The sequence below is a fragment of the Panthera tigris genome, chromosome D4 (genome assembly GCF_018350195.1).
Source record: "Panthera tigris isolate Pti1 chromosome D4, P.tigris_Pti1_mat1.1, whole genome shotgun sequence".
Lineage (NCBI taxonomy): Eukaryota > Metazoa > Chordata > Mammalia > Carnivora > Felidae > Panthera > Panthera tigris.
This window is the reverse complement of record NC_056672.1, coordinates 62,146,388-62,164,147: the sequence shown is the minus strand read 5'-3', so window position 1 is coordinate 62,164,147 and position 17,760 is coordinate 62,146,388. Positions and strand designations below refer to the sequence as shown.

Genomic DNA, 17,760 nt, shown 5'->3' with positions numbered 1-17,760 from the left:
AAGTCCAAAAACCTAATATACCTATTTGGTAATACTTCCAAACTTTCCATTTTTAGTGTCTGCATGCACTTTAAGTAGAAATCTTTCCCAAATTCTCATGAACACTCCCAGATTCCAGGGATCATAATCCTATTATTTCCGAGGCTTCAGAAACATCAGGAAATCGTATGGCCACCACAAGCTCACTTAAGTTTGTACGCTAATCTGAGCAAACGACTTAGCCTTTCTAAACTCATACTCCCTGAAAAGAAATAGTCAACCTACATTCTCAGAGCAAGACATCCAGTATTTACATGACATAAAAAAAATCATGACATCAACTTCCACTTCTTTAGTATGGGAACATGACTGTTTCCTTACTGAATATCTGACCACAAAGACTAGACTACGTGATCTCTCTTAAAATCCTTTCCAGCTCTAAGATCTAGAATTGATGGTCTGATCCTTCACATGTGATCATGAAGCTTCTGCTTGAACATGTCCCTTTAAATCACATTCTATTGTAGGATAACTTTAATCTTTTTTTTTTTTCCCCTGAAACTTTCATCCCCAAATTTCTTCCTCAGGATGGTTCTTCTATTCTCTAAGTGACCTTTGAAGTGCCTTCCAACTCTGATATTTTAGGATTCTATGAAATGTGGAAATCTGGAATAAGGTTTCAGATAGTATTGAAAAGATCATAACTGTAGTTTTCATTTGTATGAGTGTGAATTTTACTAGAGTAAGTTTTCTTTCAGTGTAGGTATCCCCACAGTACCTCCTGCATTACTTTGCATACAGTAGACAGTCACTAAGTCCTACAGCTTCATTAGACTATGAAATAAATGAGTCATTCTTAATTCTGACAATTTAAACTGTTGCTATACACTATTACCAGATACTACTTTTTTAAACAGCAGAAATAATTTATATATTTGTAAAATAAAATCAAAAACATACACAGGAGAATTTTAATGGCATAAAGTCTAGATTCCACTACAATTATCCTGTAAGCCTTCTCTTTGCCATGCACAATTCGCTCCAGAGTTTTACAACCCAGCACCTTGAAAATTCCTTAGGAGCAAAAATTTGTAAGCAAGGAGTGGGAGAGTTACAAATACTCTGGTCCAACCCAAAATCACTTGTGTGGATGATCCCAAGGAGAAGGCACTTTGGTGCAATCTCAATTTAACAGGAGCTACATTTCTGCTTTGTTTGTCAACAAAGCTTTAGTGAGACATAATTGTATGAAACAATATGCCTAGGGCTAAAAGGGACAGAAGGGTTGGGTGTAATGGCTAAAGGCTTCTTTCTGGAGTAACGAAAATGTTCTAAAATGGACTGTGGTGATGATGAATGCACAACTCTGTACTATACTAAAAGCAACCGAATGGCACACTTTAAATGAGCAAATTGTACACTGTGTGAATTTTAACTCAATAAAGCTGTAAAAATCAGAAAATGACAGAAAACAAATGTCCTTTAAGGGGTACTTGAAACCTACCTCCTTCTCCAGATCCAGAGCCATTATCTAAGAAGAAAAACAAACAGTGAATAGAAATACTTTCGCTGGAAATGTCATCTTATCCAATACTCAAATTTCTCATCAAAAATCAAACTGCAATAGCAATTCTCATTTTTTGATATCAAACCATTTATTCTTATGTACCTATTCCATGTTTTTCCCCAAATGTTAATTCCCTAGACACACAATCATCTATAACTCATACATCTTTGTAGCATATTCAGGAAGTATCCAGGTGCCCTGCACCGAGTAAAGACAAATAAATACTGTAAAATAAATGGCTATATAAAAATAATTTTAATTAACTCACTTAAAAGGTAAAAAAAGAAAAAAATTAATTTTGTAAAAGCTTAAGAGGAATAATGAATAAGTTGCTTTTATTAGAAAGGGAGGAAAAGAGCTTTGGGTCTTGCTCCAAAAATCTTAATGAAATCCGTGGATAAAGGCCAAAAGCCAAAAGGTAAGAAAAAGCCTCAAGGCTTAAAAGGAAAGAACTTCTGAGCTGAGGTTTTCATATTACTGATGAAATTAGCTTCCTCTAGGAAACCTCACCAGAAGGACTCACACCAAGGTGTAGGTGGGACACTTGTTACTAGTGAAATTAAAAAGCCTCCCTCAAAGTTACCAGCAAAAAGTCGGCCTAAAATGTAATTAATATAAAATGCTTATTTTATAAATCCTAAAAAGGCCAACATATGATGCAGAGCATGTTGAAGAGAGGGTAGTGCTATAATATCATCAGCATGATGCAGTAAAAAAGCAGAGATGGCAAAAGAGCTTGGCACACTTTATCCAGCACTTTCAGGGGTTGGGGGGAGACACATCCTCAGGAACCCGCTCCAGTTCTTCAAATGGTTCCCCAGAGTGGGAGATAACAGCCTTCACAATATTGTCCCTTTCCCTTTGATCTCCTTCAAACAATAATCAAATTCTCAAACATAGTGGAAATAGGAGGAACCGGAACAATACATGTTTTTTGTAATATCCACTGCAAAATCTTCAAGGGATTTTATAAAGTCTAAAACTGTGTTCGATTCTGATTAACCAACCATAAAATAATTAGATCTGAGTACACAAAGGAAAAGAAAAAGAGTAGAAGAGCAGAAAAAAGACAAAGAAGGGAACTCAATTAAAAAATTGTTCTATGACCAAACTTTTTTTTAGAAAAACACTCCTTTTTGGGGCGCCTGGGGGGGCTCAGTCGGTTAAGCGTCTGACTTCGGCTCAGGTCATGATCTTATGGTCTGTGAGTCAGAGACCCACGTCAGGCTCTGTGCTGACAGCTCAGAACCTGGAGCCTGCTTCAGATTCTGTGTCTCCCTCTCTCTCTGCCCCTCCCCCGCTCATGCTCTGTCTCACTCTCAAAAATGAATAAATGTTAACAACAAAAAAATTCTTTTTTGAAAAAATTAAAAAAAAAAAAAGGAAAACACTCCTTTTTTCATTCCATTCTACATACACTGACTGGGTACATATCATGTGGTAGGCAACATAGTAAATGGTAGGAATAAATTGAATAAGATAGCCCCAGTGCATGAGATGCTCTCAATCTGTTTTCAACCCATGCTAAATTTTAATGAATATAATACCTCAAACTTTCCTTTAGTGTCCTTTAGAATTCTGAAATAGGAGCACCTGGGTGGCTCAGTCGGTTGAGCATCCAACTTCAGCTCAGGCCCTAACCTGGTGGTACGTAAATTCGAGCTCTATATCGGGCTCACTGCTGTCAGCACAGAGTCCACCTTGGATCCTCTGTACCCCTCTCTGCCCCTCCCTGCTTGCACTCTCTCAAAAATAAATAAACAAACATTAAAAAATAAAATAAATAAATAAAATAAAGTAAGATAAAAACTCTGAAATATTGTGACTACTCTGATAATGAGTTGAGTTCTTCTTGTAGATTGTATTTTCATTGTTCATGTGCCTTTCCCCATCCACACAACTCCACCCAAACCCTGGGACTATAATATACCTCCCCAGATAGGGCATCCTGCCCTCCTGTTGAGAAGCAACTGATCCAGCTGAAGACAGATGTGTCAGATAAATGAAATACAGTATGATATATACATAGAGATACGCACAAAGTGTGAAAAAAACTCTGTCAGGAGATGCCACAGGAGAAAAATTTCACAGAGGAAAAAAGGCTAAAGCTCTAAGTAAGCATTTTGCAAGTAAACAAAAGACTTATTTCTAGCAATGTCCCACCAAGCGTCTAACAAGATCAATATAGCACCTTACAGCTTAGCTTATTCAATCCTCATTTAACAATCCCAAGAGATGGTATCCATTTAACACTTTAAATAACTGGGGCTCAGAGTAACTAAGTGACTTGTCCAAGGTCATATAGTAAATAAGTAAACAAGAGCTGGAGGGGGGCGTCCTGGGTGGCTCAGTCAGTTAAGCATCTGACTTCAGCTCAGGTCATGATCTCCTAGTTTGTGAGTTCAAGCCCAACGTTGGGCTCTGAGTGACAGCTCAGAGCCTAGAGCTTGCTTCAGATTCTGTCTCTGTGTCTCTGTGCCCCTCCCCTGCCCATGCACACTCTCTCTCTCTTTCTCTCTCTCTCTCTCAAATATAAACATAAAAAAAATTTTTAATAAAAAATAAATAAGAGCTGGAGTTAAAATTAGGTCTTTCAACCCCAGTGCAGTGCTCTTTCCAATCTACCACCCTGATTCTAATGTTTACCATTCACTGCCTATCAAAGCACTTTGTGTCTTAAACACATGCTCCTCATAAGAGACACCTAATTAATTTGGGATTGTAAAGAGCTCCATATTCTTTTTTACTTTTTTTTTTTTTTTTTTACATTTTATTTATTTTTGAGAGAGAGAGAGAGAGAGAGAGACAGAGTGCAAGAGGAGGAGGAACAGAGAGTATGGGAGACACAGAATCCGAAGCAGGCTCCAGGCTCTGAGCTGTCAACACAGAGTTTGACATGGGGCTCAAACTCACAAACTGTTGGATCATGACCTGAGCCAAAGTTGGACACTTAACCGACTGAGCCACCCAGGTGTCCCTCTTTTTTAGTTTCTAAACCAAGTCTGTGAAACACAATGTACTTAGAGAAGTATACAAGAATCACAACAAATGATAGTCTATTGGCCTGAGAACATAATCGTTTCACGAAGCACATAATTATTTGATGTAGGGAAAAGAATTTGGTATTGTCCAAAGAAAGGCCTGGTCTTTGCCCACAGCTTTTTTGTATTTTCTTTTTAATTTTTTTAAATGTTTACTTATTTTTGAGAGAGAGAGAGAAACAGAGCACAAACCAGGGAGAGGGAGAAAGAGAGAGAGACACAGAATCCAAAGCTGAGCTGTCAGCACAGAGCCCCGAGAGCCATGAATGAGATCATGACCTGAGCCAAAGTCAGAGGCTTAACCGACTGAGCCACCCAGGCACCCCTGCCCTCAGCTTCTTTAAGGTAATCTACATCATACCTGCCAGAAGTGTCTCGTTTCAGGAGGGTGCTAACCACATCAGATGATAGGGTGGGGCTGGCCACACTCTATAGCCTTAGGGTAGAGGGTTGGCCAACCACAAAGACCAGCCACCTAATTTAGAGTGGGGGCTTTCAAATATATGGTATTAGCGGACCTGGAGTTTGAGATCAACCACATGGACAACGGATCATTCGTGCTTATGAAATGGAGCCCCAGTAAAAATTCTGGACACAGGCACTATAATACATAGGAAAATAAATAAATAAATAAATAAAGTATATCATATAGGAAGTGTCTACACCTATACTGCTAACCTTCATACGATAATTATAATTACAACACTTCACTTGCATCCCTGTCCCCAAATACAAATGCAAGTAAGAAACTTACATTAGTGCCTTCCAAAATTAACCACTACTGATTCAGGAAGGAAAAGAGAAATAAATACAAAAAACCTGGGGGAAGATAGGTGACAAGGATTGGCAGACAGAATAGAGACGATATAAAAAGAGACAAGCTTGGAAAGAGACACATCCTGGGATGCCACTAATGACTTTCTATAAATATTCTCCACCCCTTTCCCCTGCCATGAAAATAAAACCCAACAAAATGGATCCCATGTAATTTCCACCCCAAATCTCGTTCTAATATTCAAACCATAAGGCAAAAGGCAGGCAAAGACCCCACGAAATTTCACCACCTGGGGTTAAAAAGCAACAACACGAGGGGTGCTTGGGTGGCTCAATCGGTTAAGCATCTGACTTCGGCTCAGGTCATGATCTCACAGTTCATTAGTTTGAGCCCTGCATCAGGCTCTGTGCTGACAGTTCAGAGCCCGGAGCCTGCTTCAGATTCTGTGTCTCCCCCTCTCTCTCCCCCTCCCCTGCTCACATTATCTCTCTCTATCTCTCTCTCTCTTTCTCTTGCAAAAATAAACAAACATTAAAAAACAAATTTAAAGCAACGACATGAAATGCAGACAAAAAAGAGCCCCTCCACTCCCCAAACAACTAATCCATAGAGCAGTTCTGGGAATACATCTCTGACTGGAAATTGCCTTTTAGAAACTATGATGGAATCATCTCTAACATTTATTCAGAAGAGTATCACACATACCAGAGTAGCATGGTCCTCTTGCTACTACTGTTATCTCTTTCTGATGCTTACAAGCAGCCCTTCTGAGAAAGCATTCATTTTGATAAGTGTCCCCATTTGATCCACAGACAGGAATGTAATTTGTATGGCACTGCAAAAGAAACAAAAATAAACTTTCAAAACTAAGCAGGAATATTAATAGTTCACTTCATATTTATGAATGTAATACCATAGTACTGTGACATACTTCTACAGAATAGTTTGTTCTTTTGTTTGGTTTAAATAAAAGAGAGTTATACCATTTTCTCACACCTTTTTCACATTTATAATGAAAATAACTATCAACTATCCATAAAGATAAGAAAATCCCTGTGCTATCTAGTGCATTTGCTTGCTATAAAAATCCAATGAGGTAAGAGAGAAATTCTTGGCTATGTTTATAATAAGCTAATAAGCACTAATTATATAATGTCATTTTATTAAAATCAAAATTCATTTATTCAATACCACCGGAATGCAAAGTCCCAAGATACATGCTATAGAAAACACAAAGAAACACATGATCTCTGGATCTACCATCCACGTAACTATAGGCTAGCATCATTGCCATTTCCTCCACCTAATGCATCTACCTAATAAAGTTGTTGTGAAGATTAAATAAGAGAAATCCATCTTTAGCATTTATATCTGGCCATGGTAAATTCTCAGTAAATATTAGCTGGTTTTGCTATGCCTTCATCACTTCTGAGTCTTACGTAGTTGCCCACGGTCATAGCTAGTAAATGGGAGACCCACAATTTCTCACAAGTGATGTATTCTAACCACTACACAGTTGAGTTATTCAGCAGGGTGTTACCATGTGTCATTTGGTGGTAGTGAACAGGGAGCTTAAAATCGTGCCTGAAATTCAACCTAACAAGCACATACCTAGGAGTGAGCATGAGATGGAAGGAGAAGACCTGCTGTTCTTTGGTCAGTCTGTTTCCAGGGGTCTCTCTTAGGAGCCTCTCATTATGCTCTAGGCAAATGAAGGGATTTGGCGATTTTAACAACATGCAACTTCTGACGTGGGCACTGACTCTAACCTAAGGTCCGCCTCCTCCATACTGCCACCCTTGCTGGGTGAAACAATTCTCCCTATACCTTCTATTTAGCTAGAAGAATGTAATTTGAAGTAGTTTAGAAAGGTGCGGAGTGTACAACTCTGAGCCACATCCATTCAAGCATGTATTGTGTGCCTACTGCATGTCAAGAACTTTGCTGAATATAATAAGTAAGAAAATAGCAACAAGATTGTGATGGTCAATATTATGTGTCAACCTGACTAGGCCCCGGGGTGCCCAGATTAAACATTATCTCTGGATGCTCTCTGAGGGTGTTTCTTTTTTTTTTTTTTTTTTTTTTTTTTTTTACGTTTATTTATTTTTGAGACAGAGAGAGACACAGCATGAACGGGGGAGGGGCAGAGAGAGAGGGAGACACAGAATCGGAAGCAAGCTCCAGGCTCTGAGCCATCAGCCCAGAGCCCGACGCGGGGCTCGAACTCGCGGACCGCGAGATCGTGACCTGAGCTGAAGTCGGACGCTTAACCGACTGAGCCACCCAGGCGCCCCTCTGAAGGTGTTTCTGATTCAATTTCCATTAGAATCAACTGACTAAGTGCCCTCCCCAATGTTGGTGGGATCATCCAATCGATCTGAGGGCCTGAATAGAACAAAAAAGTAGAGGAAAGGAGAACTGGGTCTCCCTGCCTGACTGCTGGATTTGGGACAAGGCTATTCTCCTGGTTTTCAGGACTTCAGTCTTAGACTGGGACTTACATCTTCATCCCCCCGGATTCTCAGGCCTTCAGACTTGGACTGGAACTACACTATCAGCTTTCCTGGACATCCAACTTGCAGACAACAGATCACGTGACTTGTCAGCCTCCATAATGAAGCAAACCAATTCCTTAAAATATATCGTCCCCTCCCTTTTCCCCTCATTCTGTGTGTGTGTATTTCCTATTGGTTCTGTTTCTCTGGAGAACTCTAATACAAAGGTCTAATAAGAGGGCATGCAACACCTAGCAATAGCAGACATTGATAAATTCAGGAAAAAAAAAACACAGTCTGGAGTACTCCAGGGAGAAGGAAAAGGACAAAGAGGAAAAAAGAAAATAGGAAAGTCGTAGGCACTCCTCTTTGGATATAATCCACGTATTCATAGAAAGATGCAATACTGATCATTTTTCTTGGTACAAAATAAAAGTAGGTTTGTGTATATAATGTCACAAGATATAATAGCTCTTACTAGCAGACTGAAAAAAAACAATTTTAGACTTTATTTAAAATCCTGTTATTATCTGTTAAAATGTATTTAAATTATAAGCCAGAAATTATAATATGGTTAATAAACAATATTAACACTAAAAGCATGCTGAATCATAAGCAAGTTTTTTAAATGAATTGAAAGATACAGCTAAAGAAACCAGCAAATAAGTGTTTAATGGACACAGGAGGTGATTTTTCTTCAACTGGCAATCACCTAGGTCTAAATTGAACGGATTTATAAATTATAAGAAGGCAGAATAGTCAAAGGAAGGTTTGTTCAGCAGCAGGATCAAATCATGCTGTAAGCCCTGAGGCAGTTTGCTCCTACAGGGCAAGCAACTTGTCTTTAAACATCTTTATATCCTCAGCATCTGGCACCAAGCACAAAGCAAGCCTTGGATAAAGGCTTGGATAAATATCTAGTGATCTCAACTCCTACCTTTTATTTCTCTTTCTTGCTTTGCCACCAGGTAAGAATGCAAAGGATTCAGACAGATCATACAAGGATTTTCTAGCTGTCCAAATATGTGACAAAGGTCAAAGAGGCTATTTCTTTATAATCTTAAAGTTGCAAGGAAAGACTTTCAATTAATGAAAAGCAGAATCATGAAGACAAAAATAAAATATGATACAAAAATTTAAACTTCTTTATATCACACACATATAATATATATATTAACATGAATTTAAATTAAAAAAATTATTTATATTAAAAATTATAAACAAAATGAAAATGACACTAGAATAACTTCTTCAAAACTTTTGTACTCTCAATTAAAAAGGAACACTCTAAGGTAAATACTACTGAGTGGTTTAAAACTTAAAAGAGAAACTAAAATACCTACAATTGACCCTTAAACAACATGGGTGTTAGGAGTACCAATCCCCCGCACATCAAAAACCCATGCATAACTTTTGACACCCCAAAATCTTAGCTACTAATAACCTGCTATTGACAAGAAGCCTTACCAATAACATAAACAATTAACACATATTTGGTATGTTACATGTATTATATATTGTACTTTTACAATGAAGTAGGCTAGAGAAAAGAAAATGCTATGAAAAAAAAATCACATAAAAGAGAAAATACATTTACAGGACTGTACTATAAAAAATCCATGTATAAGTGGACCCACACAGGTCAAGCCTGTGTTGTTCAAGGGTCAATCGCATATGCCTATAGAACGTACAATATTTCTAGAAGGAAATACAAGTAACAGATGTTGCCTTTAAGAAGAGCAATTGAGGGGCGCCTGGGTGGCTCAGTCGGTTGAGCGTCCAACTTCAGCTCAGGTCACGATCTCACGGTTCGTGAGCTCGAGCCCTGCGTCGGGCTCTGGGCTGATGGCTCAGAGCCTGGAGCCTGCTTCCGATTCTGTGTCTCCCTCTCTCTCTGCCCCTCCCCCATTCATGCTCTGTCTCTCTCTGTCTCAAAAATAAATAAACATTAAAAAAAAGTTAAAAAAAAAAAAAAAAGAAGAAGAGCAATTGAGGGGCGCCTGGGTGACTCAGTCGGTTGAGCATCCGACTTTGGCTCAGGTCATGATATCACAGTCTGTGAGTTCGAGCCCTGCATCGGGCTCTGTGCTGATGGCTCAGAGCCTGGAGCCTGCTTCCGATTCTGTGTCTCCCTCTCTCTCTGCCCCTTCCCTGCTCATGCTCTGTCTCTCTCTGTCTCAAAAATAAATAAAAACATAAAAAAAAAAAAAAAAAGAAGAGCAATTGGTAGTCTGGAGTGAAAGACATTTTTCATTGTATTATACATCTTCTTATATAATGTTCAAGTTGTTGTCAATCCTTCAATGTATGTAAATGGGCATACATTACTCTTTTTTTTTTTCTTTTTTTTTTTTTTCATTACTCTTTTAAAAAACGTAAAAACGGTACCTATATCACAGGTTCTCATGGGAGTTTATGAGTTATAGAGGCTTTTATATATATGGATATATATATATACATATATATATATACACACACATATATATCCATATGCATATAGACATTTAGAACTATTAATGGATAATGCTCAGCATAGTAAGCAATATATAAGTACTCAAATAGTATACTATATATAGAGTATGCATATGTCTTCACATATCAACACAAGGAGAAAAGAAAATACTCCAAAAAATGGGCAAAGAATATGAAATATAAATTCACAAAAAAATGGTCAATAAACACATGGCAAATTTTCAGTTTCTCTAACAATCAAATGAAAATTAAAAAAAAAATTTTTTTTGGCCATACAGATTTACAATTTATTTTTTATTTTTATTTATTTTTTTTAAATTTTTTTTTCAACGTTTATTTATTTTTGAGACAGAGAGAGACAGAGCATGAACAGGGGAGGGGCAGAGACAGAGGGAGACACAGAATCTGAAACAGGCTGCAGGCTCTGAGCGGTCAGCACAGAGCCCGACGTGGGGCTCGAACTCACGGGCCGTGAGATCATGACCTGAGCCGAAGTCCCGAAGTCGGTTAACCGACCAAGCCACCCAGGCGCCCCCAGATTTACAATTTAAAAGGACTGAAGGGTGACTGGTGGCTCAGTTAGTTGAGAGTCCAACTCTTGGCTTTAGCTCAGGTCATGATCTTGCAGTTCATGAGATCTGTACTTTCAGCACAGAACCTGCTTGGAATTCCCTCTCTCCCTTTCTCTCTACTTCTCCTCTCACGATCACTCTCTCTCAAAATAAGTAAACAGTAAAATAAAAAAATTTTTTAAAGGATTGACAAAACCCATTACCAAGAGGCTAAGAGGAAACCAGGAGTCAAATGTACTGTTATTGATGAGAATGTTATCTGTACATAAGCATCCACTGGCTCAACAATTCCACATCAAGGAATTTAACCTAAAGAAATGTAAGACAGCTGGAAGAGGGAACAGCTTCAGTCTTCCCAATACAGGAGTGGCTAAAACACCAGTAAGAAAGCTCCAATCTTTCTGGCTCAATGAACCAAAGAATAGCGTTCAGGGCAATCAGAGCCACTAAAAAGAGAGAAACCCAGAAAGGAAAGAGTCAGAAGGGCCTTCCAGATTCTGTATATAAACTCAGACCAAATTTCTGGCTGACTCCCAAACCACTCATGAGGCAGATTCTAAGTAGCCCAGGCAAAGACTAAAAGAAATGAACTGATATTTGTGTTGCTTCCCACAACAGGGAAGGGAATGTGCAGTTTGAGTTCAGCCAACTTAATTGCTTCCAAGTGACAGTACTCTTCAGAGGAACATAACAAAATTCAAACACTCTAAAACATATCATTCACAATGTGTACAATAAATTCAAAATTACCCTAATACAAAGAAAAAGGAAAACACAATCCATTTTCAAATGAAAAGACAATCTGATCCCTGAGATGTCCCAGATGCTGAAATTAGCAAAGATTTTGAAGCAGCAATAGGATCTAAGCTAGAGGAAAATATGCTTGTGATGAATGAAAAGACAGGAAATCTCAGTCAAGAAATCAAAACTATAAATTCTAGAAATAAAATATCTGAAAATAAAAACTCACTGGATGTACTGAATGGAGAAGAGAAGAAAAGATTAGGGAATCTGAAGGCAGATCATAAAAAATTATCTAAGGTGAAGAACAGAAAGAGGTAAAAATTTCATGAGGGCTTAGTAACACTATATACACCAATACCTTCTTTTAAGGAAAGAAGCCCACTTTAGTTGCTATCCCTTTCAAGAATGGTTAGGGAGCAGGCAGGGAAGCCAAACATAACACATTGAAGAGAACATTCATTGCATGAGTAACCAGGTAGGTGCGGGCACAAGGTCAGCTAAACCACATCAAAGATAGCTACTGTGAATAAATAGTGCATTATAAAGTCCCTTTGACTATGAAGGGTCTGTGTAGCTGGACAATAGTATATCTCCCTCCCTACTCTTCCTCCAATAGTTTTAAGTTTTCAGAGAATTCATATGCAGCCTCTCTGATTTTGATTCTCATTACAATATCATAAAAAAGGGTAGAAAACATAAAGGGTAGAAAAAAGGTAGAAAACATCTCTTTTCAGATGGAACATATAGGAACTTGCTGAGGTTATAGGGTTACTGGAAATACTGACTGTCCTATGCTTTTGTCTCTAATCTCTGTACCCTTTCCTTCCTTTAAAATCCAAAATGATGGGTCCAATTAGAATAAAATGATAAGTGAAAAAAATTCCAGTTTTGCCTTTGTTTCATCTCAAATCCTAAATCAGGGACCATCTTCTGAGCAACTTTTTGAAGCCAGATTATAATTTAATCACAGCAAATAAAAAGAATTGAATGTAACAGCCTTTGCATTCCTTCTTTTTAGCTTTTTTTTAGACAACACAATCACAACCTAAAAGAGCATCTGAAAAGCAAAGATGTTAGTCTGAGGTTCCTCTGTCTAGTTTACCTCTAACCCTGACCTACCCTGAGGCACTGAGTCAGCCATGTTCTTTGGCATAAAGAGATGAGACAGTAGCAAATAAAAATGGAAGGGAAGAGCATAATATATAAAGAAGCTGAATCACTTGTTGTACACCTGAAACTAACGTAACACTGTGGGTCAACTACACTCAAATTAAAAAAAAAAAAAATTTAATGGAAAGCAAAAAACCTAGAAAGAGAAGGAAAGGGGGAAAATTGCCAACGTTTTAAATAAGAAACTCATTTCTTTTCAGTGACAAGTAGAACTTACATTTGAATAGAACTTTTAATATTTTTTCAAAGCATCTTCACATCTATTATTGCCAGTCTGCCCTCTTAACTCAAAGAAAGAAGCAAAGAATGTACAAATAATAGTATTTCATCTGACAAAAAAATCAGTGGGCTGGGAAGTCCAACTTCTTTATGGGATTCAAGGTGCTTTAAGCTTTTTAATTTGAAAAATGTAGAATGATAAAATGTTAAAAATGTAAAATTCTTCAAAATAGGATTGGTTTCCTCACCTGAAACTGACATGCACATTTCAAACCATCTCCATCTTCTTTACAGACTCCTCCATATTTACATGACGATTCATCACAAACTCTTACATCAGACTCCCTCACATTTAATTCTGAAAAAGAGAAAAAAATGTTTCATATGTCTTTTTGTATCCAAATGTCCATATATAAAAGAAAAAAAACCTTAAAATGTGTTCATCGTCTCATTCACAGTGTAACAAGACATAACATACAAAAAGCAAGGACACAAAATGTTCAAAATTCCCCAAAGAGAACCTTGCATAATAATATGCCTAATAAGCAACCCAAACCAAAATAAAACTCAAAATTTCAGGATTTCACAGAATTCCCAAAGGTAAATCTCAGAATTTTTCTAGTTGGCTACCAACAGCTTAAGACAGTTTTCTTACCATTATCTTAATATCTTAGATTATTTTTTAATAGGTTTTTAAAAACTAATCTCTACACCCAATGTGGGGCTTAAACTCATGACCCCCAGATCAAGAGTAGCATGCCCTAACGGCTCAGCCAGCCAGGCACTCCCTTAGATCATTTTTCTAGTGATTAAGTTACTTTTAAGGAGAATAAGAATAATTAGAAGAAATCTTAATTCTTTTGGTATCTAAATAAATTTCAGGTGAACATAATTCATTCTAGACCAACTAATTTAATTAGAAAAGAATTCTAAAGTAAACCTGAATATCATACAATTGATATATATAGAGCATTTATGTGCACAGAATTAAAAAAACTAAAAATCTCACTCTTAAAATTTTTTAATGACTTAATTTCACTCTACCACAGGAAGTAGCTCCAATCAACAATACTAGCATTCTGTGGCCATTTTGCTCCTGCTCCAAGACCATCGGTCTTGCTCTGGAACTATCAAATTAAGCTACCTAGAATCATATGGAAGTAAGTAAAAACCACTATAATGCAATTTTTATATTCTATTAGGAATGAGACATACAACAACAAACAACAAACATAAAATTATAGCAACAATAACAAATAATAAATAAATGATTATTTTGAAAACCCATTCCATTGTACAGGTAAAGAAAGAAGTCTGGGAGCAGGATGGTCTAAAGTAGCTTCTGACTCTGTCACTCAGTAACTGAGGGACCCTGGGAAGGGCACAAGGTCTCCTGAACCTCTAGATCATGATGAAGTCTTGGCAAACAGATCTCAGGGAGCATTTCTCCAGCATTCCCCTTCCTCCATTGTTTTCTATTTCTAGATTTCAAAGCAGGACTCAGTGGACTCAGAGACACAGAGTCCAGTGTCTCTGTATCTAATGGCATCTGACCTGGTGACATTTCATTGGATCTCTCTGCCCCGTTTGTTCTCACTGCTCTGCAATGGTGTCTTGGGTGTCCTACTCCTCGGAACTGACCCTCCAAGGAACTGGCAGTCAAGTACCTAAATACCCAAGGAGTCCACAGTACTTATCTGAATAACCACTCTCAACCAAGCACTGCACACTAGGTTAAGTATACACCTATGTAACTATAGGTTACAAAACTTTTTTCTTTTCCTTAAATGAAACTCACATGTTTAAAAAAGACATGAGCTGAAACTTAAAACAACAGGAAACTACTAGAGCTATTTTGTTGTTCTCACTGTTTCACAAGCTATTTCAGGCACAGATGATCATCTTTTAACTCCTTTCACCTTGGCTATCTGGCTATGGAGGCTCTATGTTCTTGGTTCCCCTCATCTCCCAATTTTTGCTTACTCACCCTTCTCCTCCTTGATGACTTGCATTAGTACTTGAGACTCAATCCTAAGTGTGGGGCTTGCTTTTTTTCTATATACCCTCATTCCTACTGGGAATTTGCACAAGGTGCAGTTCCAAATACACTCTAATGTACATCTTGAAACCCAAGGAAGATTAACTAAATATTAATAAAGAACCGCTTTGGAGAAGAGGATAACAATGCATAATATTTTTGTTCAACTACAGGCTTAGTCAATTTTACGGGCCATAGAAATAAAAAGAATTGTATAATTTGAGAAATAAAATTGAGTGCATTTCTCCTCCTTTTCTTTGTAGCCTTAAAGTTCACACTGGGTTCCAATACAATCAGACATATAAAACAGGGATAAATTTTTTTTTTGGGGGGGGGTGGTTCAAGATCATGGTCTGAGTAGCTCTGACTTGCTACTTGGGCTTGAGAATCTTTGAGGTATGTTTTACTTATTGTATTTTAAAAGTACAATGGCAGTGGGGTGCCTGAGTAGCTCAGTCAGTTGAGCATCCAACTCTTGATTTCAGCTCAGTTCATGATCCCAGGGTTGTGGGATCCAGCCCCACACCAGGTTCTACACTGAGCATGGAGCCTGTGTGAGATTCTCTTTCTCTTTTACTCTGCCCCTCTCCCCACCCACCCCACAAATGAATAAATAAAATTATACAATGGCCTTGAAATCTAGAACCTAAACAATCCCTGATACTAAGATTCACACTTCTCTGGAGACTGAGGATTGTTCAAAGCATCTATTTGTTTGGGCACCTGGGTGGCTCAGTCGGTTTAGTGCCCGACTTCGACTCAGGTCATGCTCTCACAGTTAGTGAGTTTGAGCCCCATGACCGGCTCTGTGCAGACAGGTGGAGCCTGGAGCCTGGAGCCTGCTTCAGATTCTGTGTCTTCCTCTCTTTCTGCTCCTCCCCCTCTCATGCTCTGTCTCTTTCTCTCAAAAAAATAAACATTAAAAAAAATTTTTTTCAAAGCATCTATTTGCATGAAAGACTAAGAAACATTTTAGGACAAAAATCATCCTTACTAAAGAGAGGCAGAAAAGCTTGGTTCAATAAACAGAGCTTGAACAGGAGGAGTGTCCTGTGCACAAGATGGTGTCTATCACTTGGACTACTCCCCCAGCCCAGCCCCAAGAACTCAACATAACAGAGGAGCTACAGTGAGAAACTAAATAGCAGCTTTCGCTAAAAGCTCTGAAACAACAAGGTATAAAGAGTTCTGCTTTGATGTCCACACAACAAGACAGAATAGCGGGGGGAGAAAAGAGGCTGGGACACCTCAAAAGCCCCAGCATCAGCACCACACCTGGCAGGATGGCACAAAGCCAAGGAGATAATCAGGCACAGAGATACACCTCTGATATCTAGGGGCAGCAAACATGGCAGGAAGAAAAAGATGTGCCATGTGGCAGTGGCCAGAATACATTAGTGAGCCCACATGAAACACCCTTTGGTGATTCCAAGAATAAACCTGGAGGGAGAGCAATCTGGGGAAGCTAGAGGTTCCACATTAATAGGTGAGGGCAAAAGTCATGAAATTCTGATTACACTGGCTATTAGTCATGTTTCATTTTATGCCTACCCTGTTATTAAATTCATGATATTTTTGTGTGTATTAATGCGTTAAATGTGATTATTTAGTTGATCAGGAAACAAGTATCTACTATATATCTAATACTATGCTAAGAAATTGGGGCACACAGAAAAATATTAACAGGGAGCCTGTGATCTTGCTAACATGGAACAATTACTAATGCGTTCAATATAGTCCATAAGGAGAAAATGCTGTTGTACAGGCTATAATTGCTCTAGGAGTTTCAAGAAGGAGATAAAGGGCTGCCTGACTGGCTCAGTCAGAAGAGCATCTAACTCTTGATATCGGGGTTTTGAGTTCAAGCCTCACATGGGGTATAGAGATCACTTAAATAAAAATATAAAAAATAAACTTCTACAAAAAGAAGTGGATAAAAATGGATTTGAGGCAGAGGATGCAAGGTCAAAGATGTCAAGACTTGCACTGGCTTTGAAAAATTAGTAAGACTTTTTTGCTGATTATAAAACACAGGATTTAGGGGCGCCTGGGTGGCTCAGTCGGTTAGGCGTCCGACTTCGGCTCAGGTCACGATCTCGCGGTCGTTGAGTTCGAGCCCCGCGTGGACGTGACTGCTCAGAGCCTGGAGCCTGTTTCCGATTCTGTGTCTCCCTTTCTCTCTGCCCCTCCCCCGTTCATGCTATGTCTCTCTCTGTCTCAAAAATAAACAAACGTTAAAAAAAAAAATTAAAAAAACAAAACAAAACACAGGATTTAAAAAAAAAAAAAACAGGGGTACCTGCGTGGCTCAGTCAGTTAAGCATCTGATTTCAGTTCAGGTCATGAGCTTGTGGTTCATGAGTTTGAGCCCTGCAATGGGCTCTGTGCTGACAGTGCAGAGCCTGCTTGGGATATTCTCATTCTCTCTCTCTCTCTCTCTCTCTCTCCCCCCCCCTTTCTTTCTGTCCCTCCCCCACTAGTGTGTGCACTCTCTCTCTCTCTCAAGATAAATAAATAAACTTAAAAAAAAAACAATACAGGATCATTACACAGAATTTAGAAACAACATTTAAAAATAAAGAATGTTTTCGGGGCGCCTAGGTGGCTCAGTCAATTGAGCATCTGACTTAGGCTCAGGTCATGATCTTGCATTTTTTGAGTTGGAGCCCCATGTCAGGTTCTGTG

General features: G+C 38.4%; 1 protein-coding gene across 2 annotated transcripts in view; it reads right to left on the bottom strand.

Annotated features, from left to right (window-relative positions):
- The window catches only part of TMEFF1 (transmembrane protein with EGF like and two follistatin like domains 1), a 153,359-nt gene that overhangs the window by 45,632 nt on the left and 89,967 nt on the right, over positions 1-17,760 (bottom strand). For both annotated transcript variants that reach the window (XM_042964175.1, XM_042964176.1), the window contains exons 2-4: positions 13,286-13,395; positions 6,068-6,197; positions 1,484-1,510 (exon numbers count right to left, since the gene is read on the bottom strand). In XM_042964175.1, the coding sequence (XP_042820109.1) occupies positions 1,484-1,510; positions 6,068-6,197; positions 13,286-13,395 (267 nt within the window). The remainder of the gene's footprint in view (positions 1-1,483; positions 1,511-6,067; positions 6,198-13,285; positions 13,396-17,760) is intronic.